The 22,412-nt window shown below is 43.4% G+C and overlaps 1 protein-coding gene across 2 annotated transcripts in view; it reads left to right on the top strand.

Annotated features, from left to right (window-relative positions):
• Nucleotides 1–19,726, top strand: part of HACL2 (2-hydroxyacyl-CoA lyase 2) — a 30,662-nt gene extending 10,936 nt beyond the window's left edge. The window contains exons 5-16 of one of the 2 annotated variants that reach the window (XM_087711101.1): nt 737–875; nt 2,866–2,977; nt 10,334–10,433; nt 10,798–10,895; nt 11,124–11,260; nt 11,416–11,550; nt 11,766–11,880; nt 12,010–12,179; nt 13,001–13,071; nt 13,209–13,280; nt 16,906–17,011; nt 18,391–19,726. In XM_087711101.1, the coding sequence (XP_087567227.1) occupies nt 737–875; nt 2,866–2,977; nt 10,334–10,433; nt 10,798–10,895; nt 11,124–11,260; nt 11,416–11,550; nt 11,766–11,880; nt 12,010–12,179; nt 13,001–13,071; nt 13,209–13,280; nt 16,906–17,011; nt 18,391–18,569 (1,434 nt within the window). In that variant the 3' untranslated portion in view covers nt 18,570–19,726. The remainder of the gene's footprint in view (nt 1–736; nt 876–2,865; nt 2,978–10,333; nt 10,434–10,797; nt 10,896–11,123; nt 11,261–11,415; nt 11,551–11,765; nt 11,881–12,009; nt 12,180–13,000; nt 13,072–13,208; nt 13,281–16,905; nt 17,012–18,390) is intronic. The other variant, XR_015696093.1, reaches the window with a different exon arrangement.
• Nucleotides 19,727–22,412: the final 2,686 nt, after the last annotated feature.

Below are 22,412 nucleotides of genomic sequence, written 5' to 3' on the forward strand. Positions count from 1 at the left end.
CTTCCGCCGCTTGGGCCATGCAGGCATCTTTGGCTGAGATCTGCAGAGTGGCCACGTGGACTTCCCCGTGGCTCCTTTTATAAGAAACTATAAAATAGATTCCTTTGCATCGGCTGACACGGCCTTCGGCCACAGGGTACTACGAGGTGTACATAGAGCAGGGACGTCCTCAGACCAGTTATGAAGCCTCCCGAGGGACAATTCCGGCTTGGGTACATCCCAGTGTGGGTGATACCTCCACCGCTATGGAGAAAGGGCGTTGGTACTTACCTGATATGCCTCTTTTCATAGGGTGGAGGTATCACCCAGCCCCTCCCAGAGATACACTGGGCCTCGTAACTGAAACTTTCTTTGACTGACTGTGACGTTAGGTATTACAGTGGACTCTCGTCAAGACTTTCGTTGAGGGGTAACGCATGGAGTCTGACAGAACTTCACCGAAAGCTGGGTCTGCCTAGCGACAGGGGCGTGGTTTAACAGTTGTCATCAGACTCAGTCCTATCAGTGAGCGGATGGTGTCAACCCTGCCTGGGTGAACCTATGAGAAGAGGCGTATCAGGTAAGCACCAACGCCCTTTCTCCCACAATCTGAATTAACTTTTGCACAGCATTTGTGTGGTAAACAAGCCACTTTTTATAATTATTTGCGTACCTGATGGTAAAACCAGCTATTTCCATGTGAAATGACCGTGAGAGCGGGCTTTCAGTTGTTTCTCTCCATTCTTCTTCTCCTCAGGGCCGAGGAGCTCTCCAAGATATTGACCAGTTATCTCTCTTCAAACCACTCTGCAAATTCTGTGCCTCAGTGAGCACGGTCAAAGATATTGCTCCTGTGCTGCGGAAGGCAATTGCTGTGGCCCAGTGTGACACTCCAGGTATGTCCTTGTTCTGCTGACCTGGAATTAATCCGGCCTATTTGCTCACAGCTACAGTTTCCGAGCAGAGGGGGAGCTTGATAGGAGTGATTGCTGGAATAAACCTTTGCTAGGATGTTTCCTTACCTATCTTGGAAATCGGGAAGTCTTTCCCTTAGACCAGTGCCATTGTTATACACCGGTGGAAACGAAAACAAAGTAAAATTTCAAGAACTTGCCCATAGTAACTTGGAGATGCTTCAAAGAGCTACATCTTCCATTTTAGCACTTTTTATTTCTGAATTGTACCCCCCTCCCAGCATTTGAAAAACAGCTGGGTCTGGGGATTTCAGCACACCTTTCCCACGTCTCCTTGGCTCTTAATCTTCCCATTTAATCCTCAGAAGGAGACTCTCAACAGGTCTGAAGACATTATTTGTGTATTTGGAAGGAAGCTACCTTTCTTTGGTACGTTGAAGTTTGGTTTCGAGACAGTCTTCCCTCTCTTCTCTGTTGTAAAATCGCTTCAGTGGCTTTATGCCCTACCTTGGAAGATCAGATACAAAGAAACTCCGTAGCTACCCAACAGAAAATTCCTACTTTCAAAACTAACATTTCTGGAATTTCTTGGATTTGGAGGCATTGGGCAACCACTGTCTGGTCTCCAGCCTTTCAGCAGGTTTAGCATTGGTGAAGATTGTCTAACGGAAGACGGAACAAGGGTTTTAGCAGTTTCGTGAGAAGAATGGCCATGATCTTGGCAGGAAAGTGTGCTTACTTAATGTTTACCGAAGATTAAAGATAGCCATCACTATTGTGTTTCCCCAAAAATAAGACCCACCCAGAAAATAAGCCCTAGCATGACTCTTAGTGCTCTTAAGTAAGTCCCACTTAAGATTGTCAACCCTTGTGGGGTGGGCATGCCAGCACTGGAGGCGACAAGCACATGGAAGCCAACAGTGTCTGGCTGCTGCCTGCCGGCTGCTTGGCCAATGCGCTCTGGGGCTGCGCAACCTGTACGGTGCTGGTGAGTTCAAGTGCTGGGACTGCTGGCCTGGCTCTCAAGGCAGCAGACAAAGGCCGTGGTGGGGCTGGGGGGGCAGGTATGCGATCTGGCCGCCGGATGCGATGCGTAGAAAGCAAAGGCCGAGGGTGGGAGGAAGTGGGCAGCTGGCCCCAGGGGACTCGTCCTGTCTGTGCAGCGGAGCTGGAGGGTTTGCCACCTTTCGGTTACCTTTTGCCACCTTCTACAATGCAAGGGATTGTGGGCGAGTTCCGCATTTTGCTTTCGACGCACTCATCACTTGCTTGCAGAGTGCGCTGGCCAAGGGGCTGCTGGGCTGTGGCTGCTGCCGAACACTGTTGGCCCCTGTGTGCTCACCTTCTATTGTATGCACACCGGGGGGGGGGGGGGAGACACCGCTGGGCTGATCACCCTGATACCATGTTTTCCCGAAAATAAGTCCTAATGCGTCTTTTGGAGGAAAACATGGTAATATGAAAAAACAATGTGATTATAAATGTCTTGTTTGCTTGGTAACAAATAATAAAGATTGGATATTCAATTGTCTGCTCCAATGATAAAAAGGTTTTAAGTACTGAAGAATTTAACAAAGTATGTATTATTGTTTGACTTTTTAATAGCTTTATTTGGTCATCTTGCTTCACAGAAGATGCTAAAATTGCCTTTTCTGTATAACTAATAATAGATGGTTCTTAACAATCGAGAGCTATTGTTATTGCCAAAAAAAATCAAATATTCCATCAGTGATAATTTTTAGAACAGTATGTGAGAGCTGGTAAATTGTTTAAGACAGTAGGAATAAATGCTCATTGAATGGGAACCATATTTTTCTAGCATGTTGAAATGGATTGTTTGTATACCAGCCACCTCAGGGCCAAGTGACTCTTTAAGACATAATAGTGGCATATAAGATATGGTTTATTCCTTTAACCACAGATTTTTCTTTGAACATTTTATCTTCCACTAAAACCTGTGTTAATCTTACAGGCCCCGTGTTTGTAGAGTTTCCTCTGGATATTCTGTATCCTTATCATTTGGTTGAGAGAGAGTTATTTAGGAATGTTTTCCCCAAGAACCTGAAAGGAAAGGCCTTGAACTGGTGAGTTCTGAGTTTTCGCTATCAGGAAAGATTTTAATGGATCAGTTGGCTCAAAGAAAGCCCAACGATAGATGGTTGCAGTATAGAAAATCAATGGGGAGTTCATTAATATGTGCATTAGATGCTGCTATGGAATATCTTTTGTCATATATATGTATGCATACATACATCTACACACATAAACACAGCCATATATGATCCCTGCATTCTGATTTTATGTTTTATCATCTAAATCTTTTTTATATCTTGTATATATTGTAATGAGAATATTTTCCTGCTATTTAATAATGGATTCTTGACTGTATCCAACCCAATAGAATATTAAACAGAATAATAAAATAACAGAGTTGCAAGGAAGCTTGGAGGTCTTCTAGTCCAACCCTTTGCTCGAGCCATTTCAGACAAGTGGCTGTCCAGTCTCTCTTTAAAAACCTCCAGTGATGGAGCATCCACAATTTCTGAAGGCGACTTCTGTTTTCCACTGGTTTATTTTTTCCACTGTCCGGAAATTTCTCTTAGGTTCTAGGTTCCTTCTCTCCTTTTCCAGCCGTTGCTCCTAGTCTTGCCTTCTGGTGCTTTGGAAAATAGTTTCCCTCCCTCTTTTTTCTGAGTTAGATTCAAACAACGTCGCCCATCAAGTGGAAGCAGAGGCGCAACTCCAAGAGCTGAAGCAAGCCGGAAGGCCAATGAAAGAACTTATTTGGGAGTTTCAGAGGCTGGCTGGAAAACTAGGAGACTGGCCAGAATGACTCCTTCAAGCAGGCCCTGGATCCCAAGTTCAGAAAGGCCTGTGGCATCCGGGAGGCCGCTGGATGGCATCCAGATGTGGTACAACACTGCGGTCATCTTGGAACGTGAGCTTCACCCCCACTGCAAGCCAACCACTGAGAAAGCAGCCAGGAGACTCCTAGGTCGCCCAGCCCAGGTCAAGAAAGCCGAAACGCCAGTCCAAAATCGGCTGGAGCCATCATCAAGTGCTACCAGCGTGGTCAACATGGGCACCGGGCATCGGAATACCTAGCCCCGGCCCCAATCCCACAGGTGCGCACTCCAGCCATAAGTGGTACAAAGAGGACCCCGCGAAGACCACCCGATAAGAGTTGCCTCGCCAACCAAGCTGAGAGAGTTCCTCTCCTGCCCGAAGAAGCAGAGGAACCTCCAGACAGTGGAGCCCCTCCAGGCCCAGTAGGGAAGAACAGCAGCGATGACAACCCAACGGTAAGTGCAACCGTCCGGCCCTTTGCCATCAAAGCCAAAATTACAGTGTCCGAGACAGGGGTAGAAGGGGAAGTAGAGGCAGTCGTTGACATGGGCTGCACCCGGTGCTTAATTAGTCCTCCCATAGTGGAGCAGCTGGGCATACGCACAAGACCCCCCAGCCCACCCCATCCACTTAGAGTAAGTTGACGGGACGCTGACCGGCGGGACCCCCGCCAAGCTAATAATGGCGCTTGCGAGACTTTAGATAAGGCATCACCAGGAGCTCCTCAGATTCATCCTAGGGCCAAAAACGAATCAATCACCTTGGGGCCTTCATGGCTAGAGAAGTCAGGACCCACTATAAAGCGGGAGGACGGCTACCAAAAGTTAACTATTGGCGCCAGGCCGCTACCTCCAGTGAGGCCGGATCGCCACCTAGTGACCACAACCCAGAAGACCTGTCTGGATTATTTGGCCTATCGGGTCTCCAGTGAAGGGGTCGAAATGGATCCAGGAAAATTCAGAGCTGTCCTGGGCGCACAAGGGCAACCCCCTTGGACCCCCTTGGACCCACAAAAAGAGTTTCCTAGGGTTTGCAAACTTCTACCTGCAATTCATTCCCTCCCAATCACTGAACTATTGAAAGTGAGAGTGGGGCAGAGTAAAACCCCGACCAAGTCAAGCCCTAAACTGGACCATAAAACACCAAGAGGTCTTCGAGATGCTCAAAAGACTCTTTGCCAAAGAACTGGTCCTCAAACTCCCCGACCCAGAGGAGTGTTTTGTTGGCCAAGCAGATGCCAGCGACATGGCAGTGGCCCCCGCAGCCCTCCTTCAGGGGAACCCAAAGGGGAATCTGCAGCCATGCGCAGACAACCTCCCAAAGGTTTACTGAGGCCGAAAGGAGGTGGGCCGTGTGGGAGAAAGAACCTCATGCCGTCCGCTGGGCTCTGAAAGGGGGCAATTGCCTTTGGAAGTATGGGCTGATCACAAAAACCTGGAGGTGCTTAGGACCCTGCGGAAACTTTCCCCCAAGCAAATTTGATGGGCCACAATACTTGAACCGTTTTAACTTCATCGTGAAGAACATCCCAGGGGGGGGGGGGGCTTTGCTTTGTCATGAGCATGAGGTCATCCACATCATGATTCCTCCTCCCCCCCCCTTCCGAAAGTGACCCAAGCCACGACCACGCAACAAATGTGAAGACGACGAGCCACAGAGGTGAGGGGGAACCTGATCTAGAACCTGAAAGCCAAACTGCCGTCTGGCCCTTGGTACAGAGACAACGCAGAGCTACCAGCCTCCAGGAAGGGACCAGTTTGGAAAGGGTCTGAATGCTGCGTCCCTCGTGCCCTTTGCCTTCAAGGGCTCCAAAGAAGCTTCAGGGCGCTTCGGATTCCTAAAGACCTTTCGCTTGGCAAGGAGGCAACTTTGGTGACCAGGAATGAAGAAAGACGTTGAGAGCTACGTCAAGAGTTGTGTGGTTTGTGCCACTATGAAGAAAAGACCAGGAAAGCCCCCTGGACTCTGCCAACAGAGGGGCATCCGTGGGAAGAAATTGCCATCGATTTCACAGTGCAGCTTCCAGAAAGTGGGGGAAACGCTGTCACCTGGAGAGTGATCGACCTCTTCTCTCAGCAAGCCCGTTTCATAGTCTGCCCCGGACGGCCCCTGTCAACCCATAAGCTAGCCAGGTTAGTCTTAAAACACTTCTACAGGCTGCATGGAGTCCCCAAGAGAATCATCTCAGATTGAGGGGTTCAATTTACAGCTACGTTCTGGAGCGAATTCCTTAAGTTAATTGGATCCTCCCAATTAACAAGGGCTTAGCTTAAGGAGCAGCTTTTCATCAGAGCACGAATGGAGCTGCAGAACCGACTCACACGATGATAGAACAATATTTGAGATGCTATGTCAACTACCAACAAACCAGTTGGGCAGACCTGCTGCCCTTCGCAGTGGTGGCGTACAATAATGTGGCACATAGCAGCACAGGGCTTACCCCGTTCCAAATAACCACAGGAGTGGAGTTCGCCCCAAGAGCCCCCCTCTCCCATGACCCTCACCAAATGGATGGAGCCCGTGAGGAACGTGTGGAGAAACATGAAGTGGTCTCTCAGCAAGGCTGCAAAAACCCACAAAGGCCAAGCGGACAAGCACTGATCCCCTCAACCCCCATTCCAAATCAGGGACAGGGTTTACCTCTCCACCAAATACCTGAAGCTAAAAGTGCCTTGCAGGAAGTTAGGGCCAACATTTCTAGACCCTTCCTTCCCCTGTTGTATGAATCATTAACCCTGTTGCTGAAGAACTGAAATTCCACGGCCTACTAGGGAAAATGAATACAGTTTTTCATAGCAATCTGCTGAGACCTGTATTCAGATCTCAGTTGAGGCCAGTAGCCAGGCAACTCCAAAAATTGTAGTGCAAGAACAAACCCATTGCGAAGTGAAAAAGATTTTAGACTAACCTCTCTGCCTACATTTTCCAGCAACTCCTTTTGATTTAAGGGGGAAGGTTCAGCTGTCAACTCTGAATCAAGCCTGACTGGAGCCATCTTTTCCTGCTTCATAGTTGCCACACATTCTAAGGGGGGTGGGGGAAGCCTGTTTTAATTTGACAATGCGACCTGGGACATTTGAGTTGTTCTTTTAATTATGTGATTAGCATGGGGAACTTCAGACTTGGCTTTCACTACCTGTTCCAATATGATGTATCCAATAAACATGCTCTTTGAGGGACCTGCCTGCCTCGGATTTCTGATTTCGTTGGATGCTTTACTTGGAAGGCTACACCCAGTGTCTTAAACTGAGCCATCATGCCATCCTTTTTATGTATGTACAGTGGGGCAAAAAAGTATTTAGTCAGCCACCAATTGTGCAAGTTCTCCCACTTTTTAAAAAGATGAGAGAGGCCTGTAATTGACATCATAGGTAAACCTCAACTATGAGAGACAAAATGAGAAAACAAATCCAGACAATCACATTGTCTGATTTGGAAAGAATCATTTTGCAAATTATAGTGGAAAATAAGTATTTGGTCACCTACAAACAAGCAGGATTTCTGGCTCTCACAGACCTGTAACTTCTTCTTTAAGAGGCTCCTCTGTCCTCCACTCATTACCTGTATTTATGGCGCCTGTTTGAACTTGTTAGCAGTATAAAAGACGCCTGTCCACAACCTCAAACAGTCACAATCCAAACTCCACTATGGTGAAGACCAAAGAGCTGTAGAAGGACACCAGAAACAAAATTGCAGACCTGCACTAGGCTGGGAAGACTGAATCTGCAATAGGCAAGCAGCTTGGTGTGAAGAAATCAACTGTGGGAGCAATAATTAGAAAATGGAAGACATCCAAGACCACTGATAATCTCCCTCGATCTGGGGCTCCACGCAAGATCTCACCCCGTGGGGTCAAAATGATCACACAAACAGTGAGCAAAAATCCTAGAACCACACGGGGGGACCTAGTGAATGACCTGCAGAGAGCTGGGACCAACGTAACAAAGGATACCATCAGTAACACACTACGCTGCCAGGGGCTCAGATCCTGCAGTGCCAGACGTGTCCCCCTGCTTAAGCCAGTACATGTCCGGGCCCGTCTGAAGTTTGCTAGAGAGCATTTGGATGATCCAGAAGAGGATTGGGAGAATGTCACATGGTCAGATGAAACCAAAGTAGAATTGTTTGGTAGAAACACAACTCGTCATGTTTGGAGGAGAACACCATACCTACTGTGAAGCACGGGGGTGGCAACATCATGCTTTGGGGCTGTTTCTCTGCAAAGGGACCAGGACGACTGATCCGTGTACAGGAAAGAATGAATGGGGCCGTGTATCGTGAGATTTTGAGTGCAAACCTCCTTCCATCAGCCAGGGCATAGAAGATGAAACGTGGCTGGGTCTTTCAGCATGACAATGATTCCAAACACTCTGCCCAGGCAACGAAGGAGTGGCTTCGTAAGAAGCAGGTTTCTTCTTATGAAGACTTACAGACAACGCTTGACCTCTGTCATTGCCAACAAAGGATATATAACAAAGTATTGAGATCAACTTTTGATATTGACCAAATACTTATTTTCCACCATAATTTGCAAAATGATTCTTTCCAAATCAGACAATGTGATTGTCTGGATTTGTTTTCTCATTTTGTCTCTCATAGTTGAGGTCTATTTATGATGTCAATTACAGGCCTCTCTCATCTTTTTAAGTGGGAGAACTTGCACAATTGGTGGCTGACTAAATACTTTTTTGCCCCACTGTATGTGTGCATATATGTATGTATAATTTACTGGGAAGCTAATTCTTTGCTCCATAGATTCTTGGCATTTCTCATATTGCTGCTGAAGTTTCCTTTAGCATGATACGTTTGATATTTGGTTGGAAATGCTAACTATTTTCCATGAATATGGGCCCTCATTGCCTCTCTCCACACACATGGAGAACCATATCACTTGGTGCTTTCAACAGAAATGTATAAAGGGGGAGTGTTTAAGTCAAAGTCTTTTTCATTTCAAACACACATTTACCTTTCGTACCTCTTCCGCTTTGTCCTTTCATTCAAATTCCTTGTACTGTATTCAATTTGCATTCAAAATGTTGCACGTGATTGAATAATTATCAACAGAAGAGACGGTCTCACTCCAAAAATAAAAGTTAACCAGTCAATGACGGGTAAGATGTCTTATGTTATATGACAATCAATTGAGCATCTTTTAGGATTTTTATTAATCATTTTTTTTTGTTTTATATTGTTTATACATATCAATGCGTGAATGGTGTGATATCTGAATATCTTGCATTTCAATACAAATATAGTATTATTATATTTCATTTTCATTGTTTCATATTATTTACCCATATCTTTTACTATCACCCTTCAGTTCTAAACCTCCTTTCTCTTTCATATATCTATCTATCTTATCTATATACACTCTATTTCCACTTATTTCTATCTCTATTTTAACTCCCCCTCCTATCACTATTATGTTCAAAGACGTGATAATATTTCTTTTCTATTTTCCATCTTCCATCTGTTTTGTTATTCATGCATCCATTATTTAGCTCTTCACATCTGTTTATATTAAAGTTCCATCCTTTCATTATTCAATATCTCAATATACACCTGGTACCAATCACAATCATTATTTTAAAGCATTTAAAATATATCTATTTTAAATAGATATCCATCATTCAAACTCTAATTTTCAATGAATACTTAATTCTTATTCATACATCTATTCATGCTCTTTGCAATCCTCTAATCCATATAATTCTTCTATTAATACACATGTTTACATTAAATATATATTTTCATTATCTAATCGGTGGGCAATATTAATAGAAAAGAGTTAAAGATCCAATTCCAGCAATTTAAAATGCTTTTTCAATACCACCCCTTTGAGAGTTCAATTTTCTTTTTATTATTTTTTAAACAGATTTTTCTCCTCTTAAAGTCTCCAGTATTTTTTCAGTCTTTGTTTGCTGCTGACAAATAGTTCTAAATATTTATTCCCCTTAAATTTCTTGGGGTCAGATTGCAACTAAAAGTATTATCTCAGCCAGTTTACACACAATTCATCTTCTCTGCTCCTGCACTGTCTTAGGTGTTCAGACTGTCCTCGGCTTCACGGCAGCCATGTTGCTGCCGCTGCTCCTTGTCTTCAGATGAGAGGGCTTTCCGAGTCAGGGAGGAGAGATGTGGCTCTCCTGAACCTGAAAGGTGGTCCCCCTTTACTTCACCACCCCTCCAAGGTGGCTATGGCTCCTAATGGAGCCTTCCAACGAGAGCTCCAAATAGGGCCACGGAGCTCACGGTTCTCGCTTCTGAAGGTGCCAGAAGTACGACCGGAAGTCTCTGCTTTTAGGATTTTTTGATGGAGCCTCTTTCTCTTCCCCTGTCCTCCAGCGTTTTTAATTCATGACATCCAACAATTTGTTGATCCAGTTCCATATATCAATCGAGAAGAGTTGTACTAGTTTATCTACTGTTATTAAGTTCTTGAGCATTTTTGGTAGTTGGTCAGCGCTACAAATTAGAGCAATTAAAAATCCCACAGGATTCTTCAGCGTCTATGGTTTTGGCCACATCCTCTTGTACCACGTAACCATAACAGTGGTTTTGCTTCAGTACCTGTTTTCTCTGTTGTCTACTAGGTTTCTGCGCTATTATTTGAGAAACCTGTTCGCTGGAGCTTGGGAAGCACAAGACTTTTCACCTCTACCAGTGAACATACCGGAAGCCACAAAGGCCCAGGTGAAACTTCCCTTTTAAGCAAATACTTTCAGATTCCAGTCGAGCTCATCAAAGTCAAAAAGGGGATATTGGAAGCATTATTGTTTTTGTTTTGCTTGTCATGGAAATATTAATCTGCTGATATGTTCTGCTTTCCTATCATTCTAGATTTAATGTCTTCTTTGAGATTGCAAACTAATAAAAGGGAATGAACTTATGGCAGAAAACATAGTTTCCATTATTATCAGTAAAGCTCTGGACTATTATCACCTTCGTTGCCCCCATTATGCATCAGGGCATCCCCATAATTAATGCTGGTTAGGTTGCTACTCTAAAGCATCGACTTTTGCTGTGAACCATTTTTTCTGGACGTACCTCTGTGCAGGTGCAGCAGTGCGTGGAGCTGATCAGCAGGGCTAAGAAGCCAGTTATACTACTTGGCAGCCAAGTGACCCTCCCGCCAATCCCAGCAAACAAGCTTAGGTGAGATATGCTGCTTGCCCTGGACCGAGATCCCTTTTATAATATTGATGTAATACGAGGCTGCCACTGACTCTGAGGCCCAATGTCCTTGCTCAATAGAATTAATCCATTGATGGGAAAGAGAAACCACATGATGGGTGATGAGCAGATGTGTTCAGATGAGTAGACAGAAGGGAGAAGAGATGACAAAGAGATCTGAACTTTTCCTCCTGCTGCATATTCTTACAGGGAAGCTTTAGAAGAACTTGGGATCCCATGTTTCCTGGGAGGCATGGCCCGTGGCCTGCTGGGAAAGAACAGCCCAATGCACATTCGTCACAACCGGCGTGAGGCTCTCAAGGAGGCAGATCTGGTTATTCTGGCAGGTAGCTCAGCTGAGAGTTTTATACTGGCCTTTTGCTGAAGGAGGACCTTCGGAAAAACATTGGGGAATTGGGAGGTTAGCAGATGTTTTTGTTAGCATATATGATGATTGTCTTAACAATTGTTTTCCGTTTATGTCTTCTGTTGTCCTTTTCAGGCACCGTCTGTGATTTTCGCCTGTCGTATGGACGCATCTTGAGTAAGCACAGCAAAATCATTGCTGTTAACAGGAATCAGGAGCAACTGTTTAAAAATGCACGCTTTCACTGGACACCAAATATAGCCATAAAAGGTGAGGATCTTGTTCAAGGCAGCAATAAGAGAGATATTTGTTTGTTTGTTTGTTTATAAAATTTATGAGCAACACTTCTTAGGGATTTGGTATGGTGGGAAAGGAGACCAATAAAAAGATGGTGCTTAATGCATGCATTGTTCATAGTAGTGACCAGAGGAAGAGGATCGTTGGAAGAGGGGGGTTCATACCACCTTCAATTATGCTTTACACAGGGGATGCTGCATCGTTCTTTGTATGCTTAAACCAAATGCTGAAAGGCTATTCATGCCCTCAGGACTGGGTGATGAGCCTGAAGGAGGCTGATGAGAAGAAGGAGAAAACAAACAGGTAATAAATAGATGGCATTCTTTGTATGTGTCCCTGTGTAGTGCAAGGCTTTTGCAGATACTTATTGCTCTACCCTTAAATATTTTGCTATATAGAAAGTATCTCCTTGTATCAATTTATCATCTTCAGAGAGAATGCAGAAGAACCGACAGAACAGCATCTTAACCCACTGAAGCTCTTGCATCGTGTGGATTGCTTGCTCCACGAAGACAGTGTACTGGTTGCCGACGGAGGTGATTTTGTAGCAAGTGCGGCCTATTTTATAAAGCCGAGGGGGCCACTATCTTGGCTGGATCCAGGTAGGAGCTAAAGCAGTAGTCTAGACCTCATTGTTTTTCATGGGTGTAGAATGGATTGATACTTCATAACACAGCCTCCCACTTTGTATTCAACTGCCTTTGAAACTGGAGAAATGCTCCATCCTAGACAATATCCAGAAATATATTTTTGGTTTGCAAACGTGCATCCAATTCTCACTCAGTAAAACCCCCCAATCCACAGCGGTGTTTATCCCCCGGATCTCAGTCTCAGATGAAGTTTGGGCTCTCTGTCTTTGCGGCATTGCCACGGGGACCAAAGAAACAGACCACGCAAGAGAGAGCAGAAACATTACACTAGAGAGTCAATACGTAATCAGCCGCCCTCAAATTATTTTTAGTCTGAATAATGGGAGTAGTATAAAAATAAACTTTATTCAACAATCCTAAACAATTGTACAATTCTATTATTATTCTCCATATCTTTCATCATATTTTTACCGGTTCAGGAAGTGTATTTCCTTAATTAGTAATTAATGTATGTCTTGACTAAACTGTGGGTAAAACAGGCTTTTAGTACAAAGAATAAACTCCAGAATGCATCTTGTCCTTTACAGAGGCATGAATTAGTTTGTTGATTTGTTTTAATCTATAGGCATCCTTCCTTTCTGTCTTCTGTGTAACATACCAATCCTGACAGATGTTAACAAAGCTGAAAAACAGACACAGTTTGTAGTAAACAATCATAAGCAGATGAAATGCGCTTCTTTTTAAGGAAGCCAAGGAATTAACATTTGGGAATTAAGTACACACAACCTGCGGAGTTTCTTTAATCGTGATTTCTTTGTCTCACCTCCTTGCAGGGGCTTTTGGGACTTTGGGAGTTGGGGGTGGATTCGCCTTAGGAGCCAAGCTCTGCAGGCCAGAATCGGAGGTTAGTATATTGTAGAGGGAAGCTTAAGTGTGGAAGCGAAGCCACGGAAAAGCAAATAAGAGGCTAAATCTATTTTGCAGCATCTTTCTCCGGTGCTAAGTCTGCCATCTTTCCCCCCCCCCCCCCATTGTTAACAGGTTTGGATCTTATACGGAGACGGCTCTCTTGGATTCAGCGTCATGGAATTTGATACCTTTGTGCGCCACAGGGTAACTATGAGCTTGCCCAGTTTCTAGGAGGTCTAGGGTGACTTGACACCGCTAGCTTGGCGCGTTCAGATGTGGAAAGCCTTCTCCCCACCGCCAAGTCCCCTCTGCCAACTTCCTGTTGCCGTCTCATTGCGTGACAACTCAACACTGGAAATTAGCTGTGGGGACAACTTGCTGTGGGTGCTGGATGGAGAGCTGGGTGAGTGGCAAGGGAGCAGGCTGTCGGGGGGACAATGATTGGCAGGACAGCGCCAATAAGGGAAGCAAATGCGCTTCTCAGTGGCAGAGGGTTGGCTCCCGCCCAAACACCCATGGAGCAGTTTGGCTGTGGTGGCAACCAGGGCGTCCCATTTTGTGGAGTGGAGAGAGGTGTGGGAGGGATGTCACAATGGGAAGCCCAGGCCACCGCTGCTCTGCACGTTTTTCTAAAAAAGCAACGCTGCTGAATATTTGAGGGCCGAGAGCCGGGTGGGTGATTCCATGGTATTTGTCAGCTACTTCGCAACCATCCAGCATCGGCTGCCATGAACTCAGGAGGGCTGGACAGGAGTTGGGATGCTTTGAAGGAAACGAAACTGTGCCATATCTCTCTTGAGATGGGAACAGAATGCAGCTGGATACTAAACCTACTCCTGAAGTGACCATTCTGAGAGCCTCTTCTTTGAATTTGATTCGACATTGGGGACCCAGCTAATGAGAGGTGGCTAAGGGAGGGAAAAGTTAGACTTGGAGATTTTGACACGCGCGGCTCAATTCTGGCCATGCATTACTATAATTCACTTCTAGTAGACCAAATCTTTCTCAATAAATGGAGTTAAGGATTGTTCTTACTTAGAGGTTCCAGCTGAGGCAGCTTGAACCTCTAAGTAAGCTGACAGTTTCTGGTCATGTGCAGAGTGTCCCCCCCGCCCCCCAAAGCACTGGGTGGATGATTTCATGCTGTTTCTGGCCATGTGCAGAGTCTTTCCATGCAAAGCTGGTAGGTGATTTCCTGGTGTGTCAACCATCCCAACTTGATCGTTTAGAAAAAAAAGACTCCGTGACTCAGGGCTGGTGAAAGTATGCTCTGCTAAAGTCAAGTGGTTGCAATGTAGCAAGCTGAATCTGGCGTTTCATGCCCAAAACATAGTTAATGTTCCCCTTCGGGTCCCAGCCCCCCATGGACATTGATAGGTATCCAATAAGCAGGGTCGGTGCAACGGGATGGCAGGCCTGACATTCTGCCCCTCCTGGAATGTGGCTAAACCTGGGCAGAAAGAAACGAGGATTAAATATTGGAGGGTTTCCCTCTGCACATGGGGATCCAGGGTTTCTTTAACTTCGAAGTGTTCTCCCCCAATCCAGATGGGTGGAAGGGGAGATTTGCTGTTTGGTGCAGAGGAGAGTTGACAGCAGGTTTTAGTAAATTACAATGGAAAACTGGGTGGAGCCACCAGAGATTTTTAGGTAGTTTTGATTCCACAGTCACTGGATTGATGAAGCGGGTAATGAGGAAAGGGCCGACGTATAAGAACTTGGTAGACCTTATCCCCCACTTTGAATGCCTTTTGTGGGGATCTCTTTTCATCTGCATACTTCTTATATTCCTCCCTGGCATGTGCCAATGCTTTATGCACCACAGGCCAGGGGTTCTGCAGGGTTTTCATCCACTCAGCTGGCAAGGCGTTGGGGTGGGGTGGGGATTGTTGAGGAAGTTCTAGTATGAGAGCCAATTCCTGGCCAGTGGCTATTTAGAAGGGGTGAGCCCCGCATTGTTATAGGCAACCTCAGTGAATTGCAGGAGGTTTGCCCATTCATTCTCTTGATAATTAATATAGCAATAAGGACCCCGTTAGTTCTCTTACACACCCCGTTTGTCTGGGGTTTGATGAGAAGATCCCCAACAACTTTAAAAATACTTGCCAGAACTTGGAAGTGAACTGGACCCCCTGAAATTCTCTGGCCCTCCAGTGCCCCAGGCAGCCCCCGTAAACAAGCTGCAGAGAAGGCATGGCTAGAGTTAGGGCTAAGGAGACTTTTGGGCCTGCTAGGAAATGGGCGTCTTTGGAGAAGAGGTCGCTCAAAACCCAGATCCCTCCGTTGCCAGAGCTCTCCGGCAGTTCGACGGTGAAATCCATGGAGATCTTTTCCATGGAGATGGGGGGTCAGCCACAGGTTGCAGCAAGCCTGGGAGTTTTCCCAGGTAACTTTTGGCTGCCGCACATCCAGGGCAACTTGCCATGTGTTTCTCTGTGTCCTTTTCCATGCTGGGCCACCAAAATCGACATTTGGTTGGATGCAGCCTTTTTTTTTTCTTACAAACCCAAAGTTTCCCCCCGTTCTGAGTCACGGCTTTGTTGTTAGGACCATTATTTTCTGAGTTAATGGGACGTATAGTTGGGCCTCCACCCACTCTAATTCATGCCATACGGTGATATTTGTCTTGTGCAACTCAAACCATTCATTGCCCACTTGGGTGGTTTTTCAAGGCCCTCTTCAAGTCTTCAGCCATGAGCCATGGATTTGTTGGGTTCTTGTAAAAGTTGGGGCTGCTCTCTGGATGGAGGGGATGATGGAATTTACTGCCTCTTTCTACTTGCTGTTATATTGTGGAAGCCTCAATAAGGCACCTGCTAGGATGTCCCTGTCAGTGTTGGTGTTGGTCCTCTTGGTCCTTTGGTTGGGCGTTTATCGTTAGCTTGCTTGGCAGTTACTTGGTTGGTATATTGTGTAGTTGATTGTTGGTGCTCATCTGATTGTTGATTGCTGGTTGTGTTTTTGGTCTTTTTGTTTCTTTTGTGGCTGCTGATTGTCTCTTTCACACATTCTGTAGATGTTGTTTATCTCTGCGTGTCCATTGATGACTGATTCGTCGGAGTGCCTGGCTTCCAGGAATTCCTTAGCATTTTTAGGCTTGATCTAAGATGGTCATGGTTTCCCACTTTAAACTATGGTTAAGTCTAACAATTAAGTCTCTAATTGAGAAATTAAAGAACTTACATCATGTCTTCTGATTGATGTATGATTTCATGGATGCGTTCTGCTAGTCTTCTGGGTGTTTGTCCTATGGAGTGGCTGCTGCAGTTGTTATACTGTATGTCATAGATAACTCCTGTTTTTCCTTCTGGGCTGCTGAGTCAACAGACGAGGTTATTATAATCACAGGCCATCAGCATAGCATACAAATCAACCAAAATCCTCCACAACATCCTGAGTAAACCAAAAGACCAACAGCCTCAGTAGAAAACACAGGAATCGTTAGCTTTAAAATCATACGTAGAAACAACACTAGGATACATCAAGGAATGTCTTTCCGGAACGGAATCCTCCTTTCTGGCATGGTCGTCTCGGGAGGCTTTCTTTGGCTTTTGAGTTTAATTTTAATATTTTCCTTGGCATTTTGTTGTAAGCTCCCAAGAGTTTTTCAGGATCGGGGAGAGTTATAATAAAATAAAACCAATTGTAGAGTGGAGCAGAGGCCCCCACGTCCTGGTTCACGGCTGCTACTGGTCCATGGGCCATTGGAAACTGGGCCACGTAAGATGCTGAGCGGGCAGAGCCCCATTTGCGCATGTGTGGGATCAGGTTACCTAATAATGGCTTCCTCCCTTAATCTCTTTTTAACATGGTTATTCCGCTCTCTTAGATACCCGTCATTGCCCTTGTGGGGAACGATGCCTGCTGGACTCAGATTTCCAGGGAGCAAGTGCCCTTGTTGGGCAGCAACGTCGCTTGTGCTTTGGATTACTTGGGTGAGTTAATAGCCTGCATAATCCCATGTGCCTTATGCCACCTAGAAACACAGGTAGAGTGAAGGCCAAAGAGCCTGGGCTCTCAGGAAGGACCAACAAAAGAATAGCAAAAGAGCCGTGGTGGCGCAGTGGCACAGTTCAGTACTGCAGGCTGCTTCTGCTGACTGCCGGCTGCTGGTTGACTGCAATTTGGGAGTTCAAATCCCACCAGGCTCAAGGGTGACTCAGCCTTCCATCCTTCTGAGGTGGGTAAAATGAGGACCCAAATTGTTGGGGGCAATATGCTGACTCTGTAAACCGCTTAGAGAGGGCTGTACAGCACTTAAAGCGGTATATAAGTCTAAGTGCTATTGCTGTTTAGTTCTCAGCCTCTTGGTTTGAAACAAATCCTGCTTCTATCACAAATTTCTGATCTGATTTCAAATGGAGCTGATCCCTGCTAAGTAAATCTGTTGGATCAAAACTAGAATGAATATCAGGATCTCAGATTCCCAGGCTGGTTTCACGTATACCGTGTATTTTGTCCAAGTTAATAAAAGTCTCTAAGCACCTACAAAGGTTAAGCTTCTGCTTTCCATCCTATAATATAGAGAATATGTACATCCTTATTTAGAGTATTTACAGATAAATAATTTGCATTATTTATAAATTGTAAATTTATCATTTATAATTTATAAACAATACTTATAAAGCTTGTTTATTCAGTAACAACTGAATCTGATGCAGTTAATCCTTGCTTAGCGACCAAAATTGGGAAAAGGAATTCTGTTGCTAAATGTTGCAGTCACTAAGTAGAAGCTGACATGACCATAATGGGCTTATGATGTCACTTTCCATTGGGCTATTAAGCAAAAACATTATACGTGATCATAACTTACAATTTCCGTGGCCTGTTAGCTCTGCTTGTTGCAAGCGGATGGCAATCCTAACAGTTGTAAATGTGTACCAGTTGCGATGCACGTGGATGGTAATCACACGAACACAAGCAGCTGCAAGGGATTGTAAATAGGAGGATTGGTTTCAAAGCTGTGTTCCATACCATCAAAACTTTGATCACTGAGCGAGGCAGCCAATAAGTGAGGACTCCCTGCTTCCAGCTTCCTCACCCTCCCGTATGTAATGTATTGTATCACCATGCACGATTCCTTTCTCCACCCCTTTCTTTATGCAATGCGCAAAACTTCTAATAAAAGTTAGATGTTATGACGTTGTTGTGGATAGATACTTAAAGCTGACCTGCAGTAGCAAAGCTTGTTGAGGGGGGGGGGGGGCTGTTGCCAACTTGGTTCCCAGTCTAAGTTTTTAGGGAGAAGGTTCCCTGTAGGATTGGCATAAAGCTTTCTCCCATGTTGATGAGTGATGGTTTTTTTTCTTTGCAGATTACCATGTGGTGGTGGAAGGTTTAGGAGGGAAAGGTTTTTTGCTCACACGCAAGAATGAGGACCAAATGGACGACATCATCCGGACAGCACAATCCATATGCCGGACTGGGCAGCCCGTCCTTCTCAACGCCTTGATTGGGAAAACGACCTTCCGTGAAGGCTCCATTTCTATGTAGGCTGTGGCTGTGGCTGCAGCACCTGAGCGTTACCTAAAGAGTAGAACCACTGCTTCGCATGGAGGCCCCGGCTGTTGAATTGCCATTAAGCTAGGGGTTGGGTCAGAATTGCTAGCTATTGCTAACACTTAGTAAGCTTTGAGGCCCTCTGTCAATATCTATTATTTCTGTTGTCTCCCTTTGCTTCGGCTTTTGTTGGTGAAAGTCGCTTTCATTTGGTGGCTCTTCCCTTTTCGTTATCATGGTATGTTTATCTTGGCAAACCTCGTTGACTAATCCTGACCTGCCAATCAGAAATACTGTCTATGTCTACTGAAAAAAGCATGGTGGGTAAAGAGAAAATTTAATTATTTTCTTGTACATTGTGGCAAAAATCTATTTCTCAGGAGAATATAAAAAACTAGAGAGTATATTAATAACAATAGAATAGAATGCAAATATCAGTGAATACTCAACATGCCTTGTGATAAGAAATAATACAAATGTGTAACAATGTATTCAAACTATATTAGAACTAAAGTTGTAATTTAAAATTTGTCAAATTACTTTTTGAAGTTTAGCTGGAAAAAATTAAATGTAATTGTCAAAGCAACTTATATGAACAAAATCAATCAGTTTTATTTTCTCCTTTGGATTATTTATTAAACCTGGAAGAGTAAATATAATGATCTTTGAATGTTTTTTTTTAAAAAATGTGTAATAATTATAGTTTGACCAAATTTGACTGATTTTGTTAGACATTTCTAGTTATATGTGTTTTGCATATTTTGAAATTTTTAGGTCTTAATTCCCAAAGTATTTTGACAACTTACTCAATTGATATAATTTAATATATAATGTGATACATATTTGTAGTTTACCCAGATTCTATTAATGATTTATATATATTTTTGTAGTGTGCTTTAAGGAATTTATTCAATACAAATTGGATATCAAATAAAACCCACTTAATAATCTTCACTTATTTTTCTATAGAAGTATACTATTTCAATACAGATAGGCATAGCTTGCTCTGAAATGAACACTGAAATAAATTTACAGAAAACCACATCTTCTAAATTTAGTGGAACTTAATCCCAAGTGGTTCTTGATTGAGTTGCAATAAATGTCAACTTTTTGAATATAATTAAGATTAAAATTCACATTTATAAAATTCACATTTTTACTTTTGTATGTGTTTTTCTATTGCTGTCACTTAGAGGCTTCTAGTCATTTGAGGTTAGAATTCTGATTTCTAATTCTACTCTGCCATAAACTGAATGACCTCTTGACACATACATACATACATACATACATACATACATACATACATACATACATACATACGTGAAGATGTTTCAGAGGACTACTATTCACTGCAGTTTTTGTTATTTCTGAATATTATTTTATTTCATACCAAGATACGAATATTGCTGTTATGAAGGTGAGTAAGTTGATCATCCGGTGGCAGAATATTAGGAGAAAATAATTGTTAGAATACCTGGAGTGTACAAGTTCCATCCCAATATATGTTTTATTACAATGATTTTATTGATGTTGGTGATTGGAGCTCTGGGGACAATGACATAGCATCCTGTGAGGACACTGCAGTTTAAACTTACTATTTCCTTACCAGCTGAGACAAAATCTGCTCAGCAAAGCAGCTTTCTGACATGAGCTTCATGTCTTTTGCCCCACTTTTTTGGGAGGGAGGGTCTGCCTTGGTTTCAAATAGAACTCTTTGAAGTTATATCAGTGAATGGGTTCAGGATACCAGTTCTAATCACTTAGTATTTTTGGTCAGAATTGTTGGCTATGGAAATCTTCATGTTGCATCTAGCAATCCGGGGGGAAGGGGGGGGGCTGACATCGCAGTGAAACGGTCGGGCGATCTTGGAGGTCCAAGATCGCCACCAATATCCAGGTCGCTGGACGGTCCATCTGGACCTAAACCGTCCCGTAAAGACATTGACAAGAAGGGGCGCATCCTGTTGATCCCAGAGACATCGCAAAGTTTCTGGTGATCCAGGAAAAGCCCCTTTTACCGGCGACTGCGAGGCAGCCATTAATGACTGCTGAAACTGTTGACAGCTCCAGAATGCAAGGGCAGGAGAGAGTGCGTCATCTTGGTGAAAATGTTTTTTTTATTTGAGAGAACACCCTAAATAAGGAAAATTTAAATTAAAAGTGAAGACTGAAGAGAATAAGCAGCAAATTTAAGCCAAAGTCAAACAGGGTTTTTTCCCCTTTTTATTATTGGAATTTAACTGGACTTTACAAATGCAGTTTACTTTTTAAACCGGACTGATTTTTTTTCCTTCCTTTTTTTTTCTGGATATATTGACATAATTAAGTTTTATTCTCTAAGACTTTTTTTTTCTCCTATTTTTTTCTTTAAGGTTTTATTGTACCTTTTCTCTTTGGATTTTTTAAAAACTTTTTATGATTGAAAGTAAGAGGGAAAGTGGGGAAATAACACTGCCATCTAGAGGTTTTGAAACATTGTTTTTATTTTCATATGAGTGTTTGGAGAAAAGCTGTTCCTTTCAAGGACACATTGTTTGGCTAAGGAATGTGCGATGAGCATGGAGGTTGTTTACACAGGTGCTCTTCTGTGATATTCTCAATATGTGGAGTCTTGCCTTGAAAGAATAAATAGAAATTCAAAGAAAAAAAGCCTAGTGTGACTTGGGGAAAATTGAAGAGTGTGGATGTGTCAAAATAAAAAAGGGGAGAAGGCAGGAACAGAAGTGGGACAAAAACTTACTAGGAAAAAAACCAGATAACTAGAAACTATATGGGAAAATATAAAGTTAAGATAAGGGTTTTATTCCTAAATATGATAATAAAATGGAGTTTCTAAATGGTTGAATATGAAAGATAGCTAAATAAAAGTTAAAATATATGGAATATGGATAAATATGAAACTGATATGGGGAGGATGTAAAGCAGAGGTTTGTGATTCACCTTTTTAACATCATAAACTGAGTTGCAAATTGATTGAATATGACGATAGAAGGACAACTAAGGATGGGTCAAAATATATGAAACATGGACGTACATAGAACCTTTAAGATGACGAACAAAGTGAGATGTTTACCGCTTCTTATTCTATATAATAGATTAAGGGAATTGTAATGAACATTGAACAGCGAGGATTGCCATCTAGAGACAATTAAGGGTAATCTAACCCAAGAGATGGAAAAATGGAGAGGGAACATGAAATATACCTACAATGGGAAACTATTGAGATAAAAAGACAGAATCACAAATTGGGGGCATGTAAGGATGTATAATTACATAAAGATAATGATGAGAATAGCGGGGAATGGTAACCAGGTCTACATCTCGACCAAAATTAGGCTGGTGTGTGTGTATGTGTTAAAAGCACAATGACTATATATGTATACTTTTCTGTTATATTGTTTTTTTATTAAAAAGGAGAAAATTAAAATTAAATATGTATAGGAAAAGGAATTATAAATACCATCAAAATAAAATGGAACTCTCTCAGAAGCTGAAATACACCAAGTAAATGAGATGAAGAGTGGGAAGCAGAGGAGAAAGGGAAGGGAAGAAGAGAGGGATAGGAGAGAGGGCAAGGGGAGGGGGAGAGGAGGAGAGAAATGAGGAGTGGTAAGGGGAGGGAGGAGAAGGGGAGAGGAAGGGGAAGTTGAGAAGGGAAGGATGACAAAGGGAAGAAAGGAGGTAGGGAGTGGGAGGAGAGAGGGAGAAGAAAGTGATGGATGAGATATAAATATGGTGTATGGAGAACAGAAGAGCCAATAATTGGTTTTGGGGAGTTGTTGGTAAGATGAATTGATGTAAACATTTAATAATACAATATGATGTTGGTTATGTAAT

Source organism: Thamnophis sirtalis, unplaced genomic scaffold (assembly GCF_051295495.1).
Source record: "Thamnophis sirtalis isolate CommonGarterSnake01/CBP01778 unplaced genomic scaffold, rThaSir2_p1.2 scaffold_3, whole genome shotgun sequence".
NCBI classification, from domain to species: Eukaryota; Metazoa; Chordata; class Lepidosauria; order Squamata; family Natricidae; genus Thamnophis; species Thamnophis sirtalis.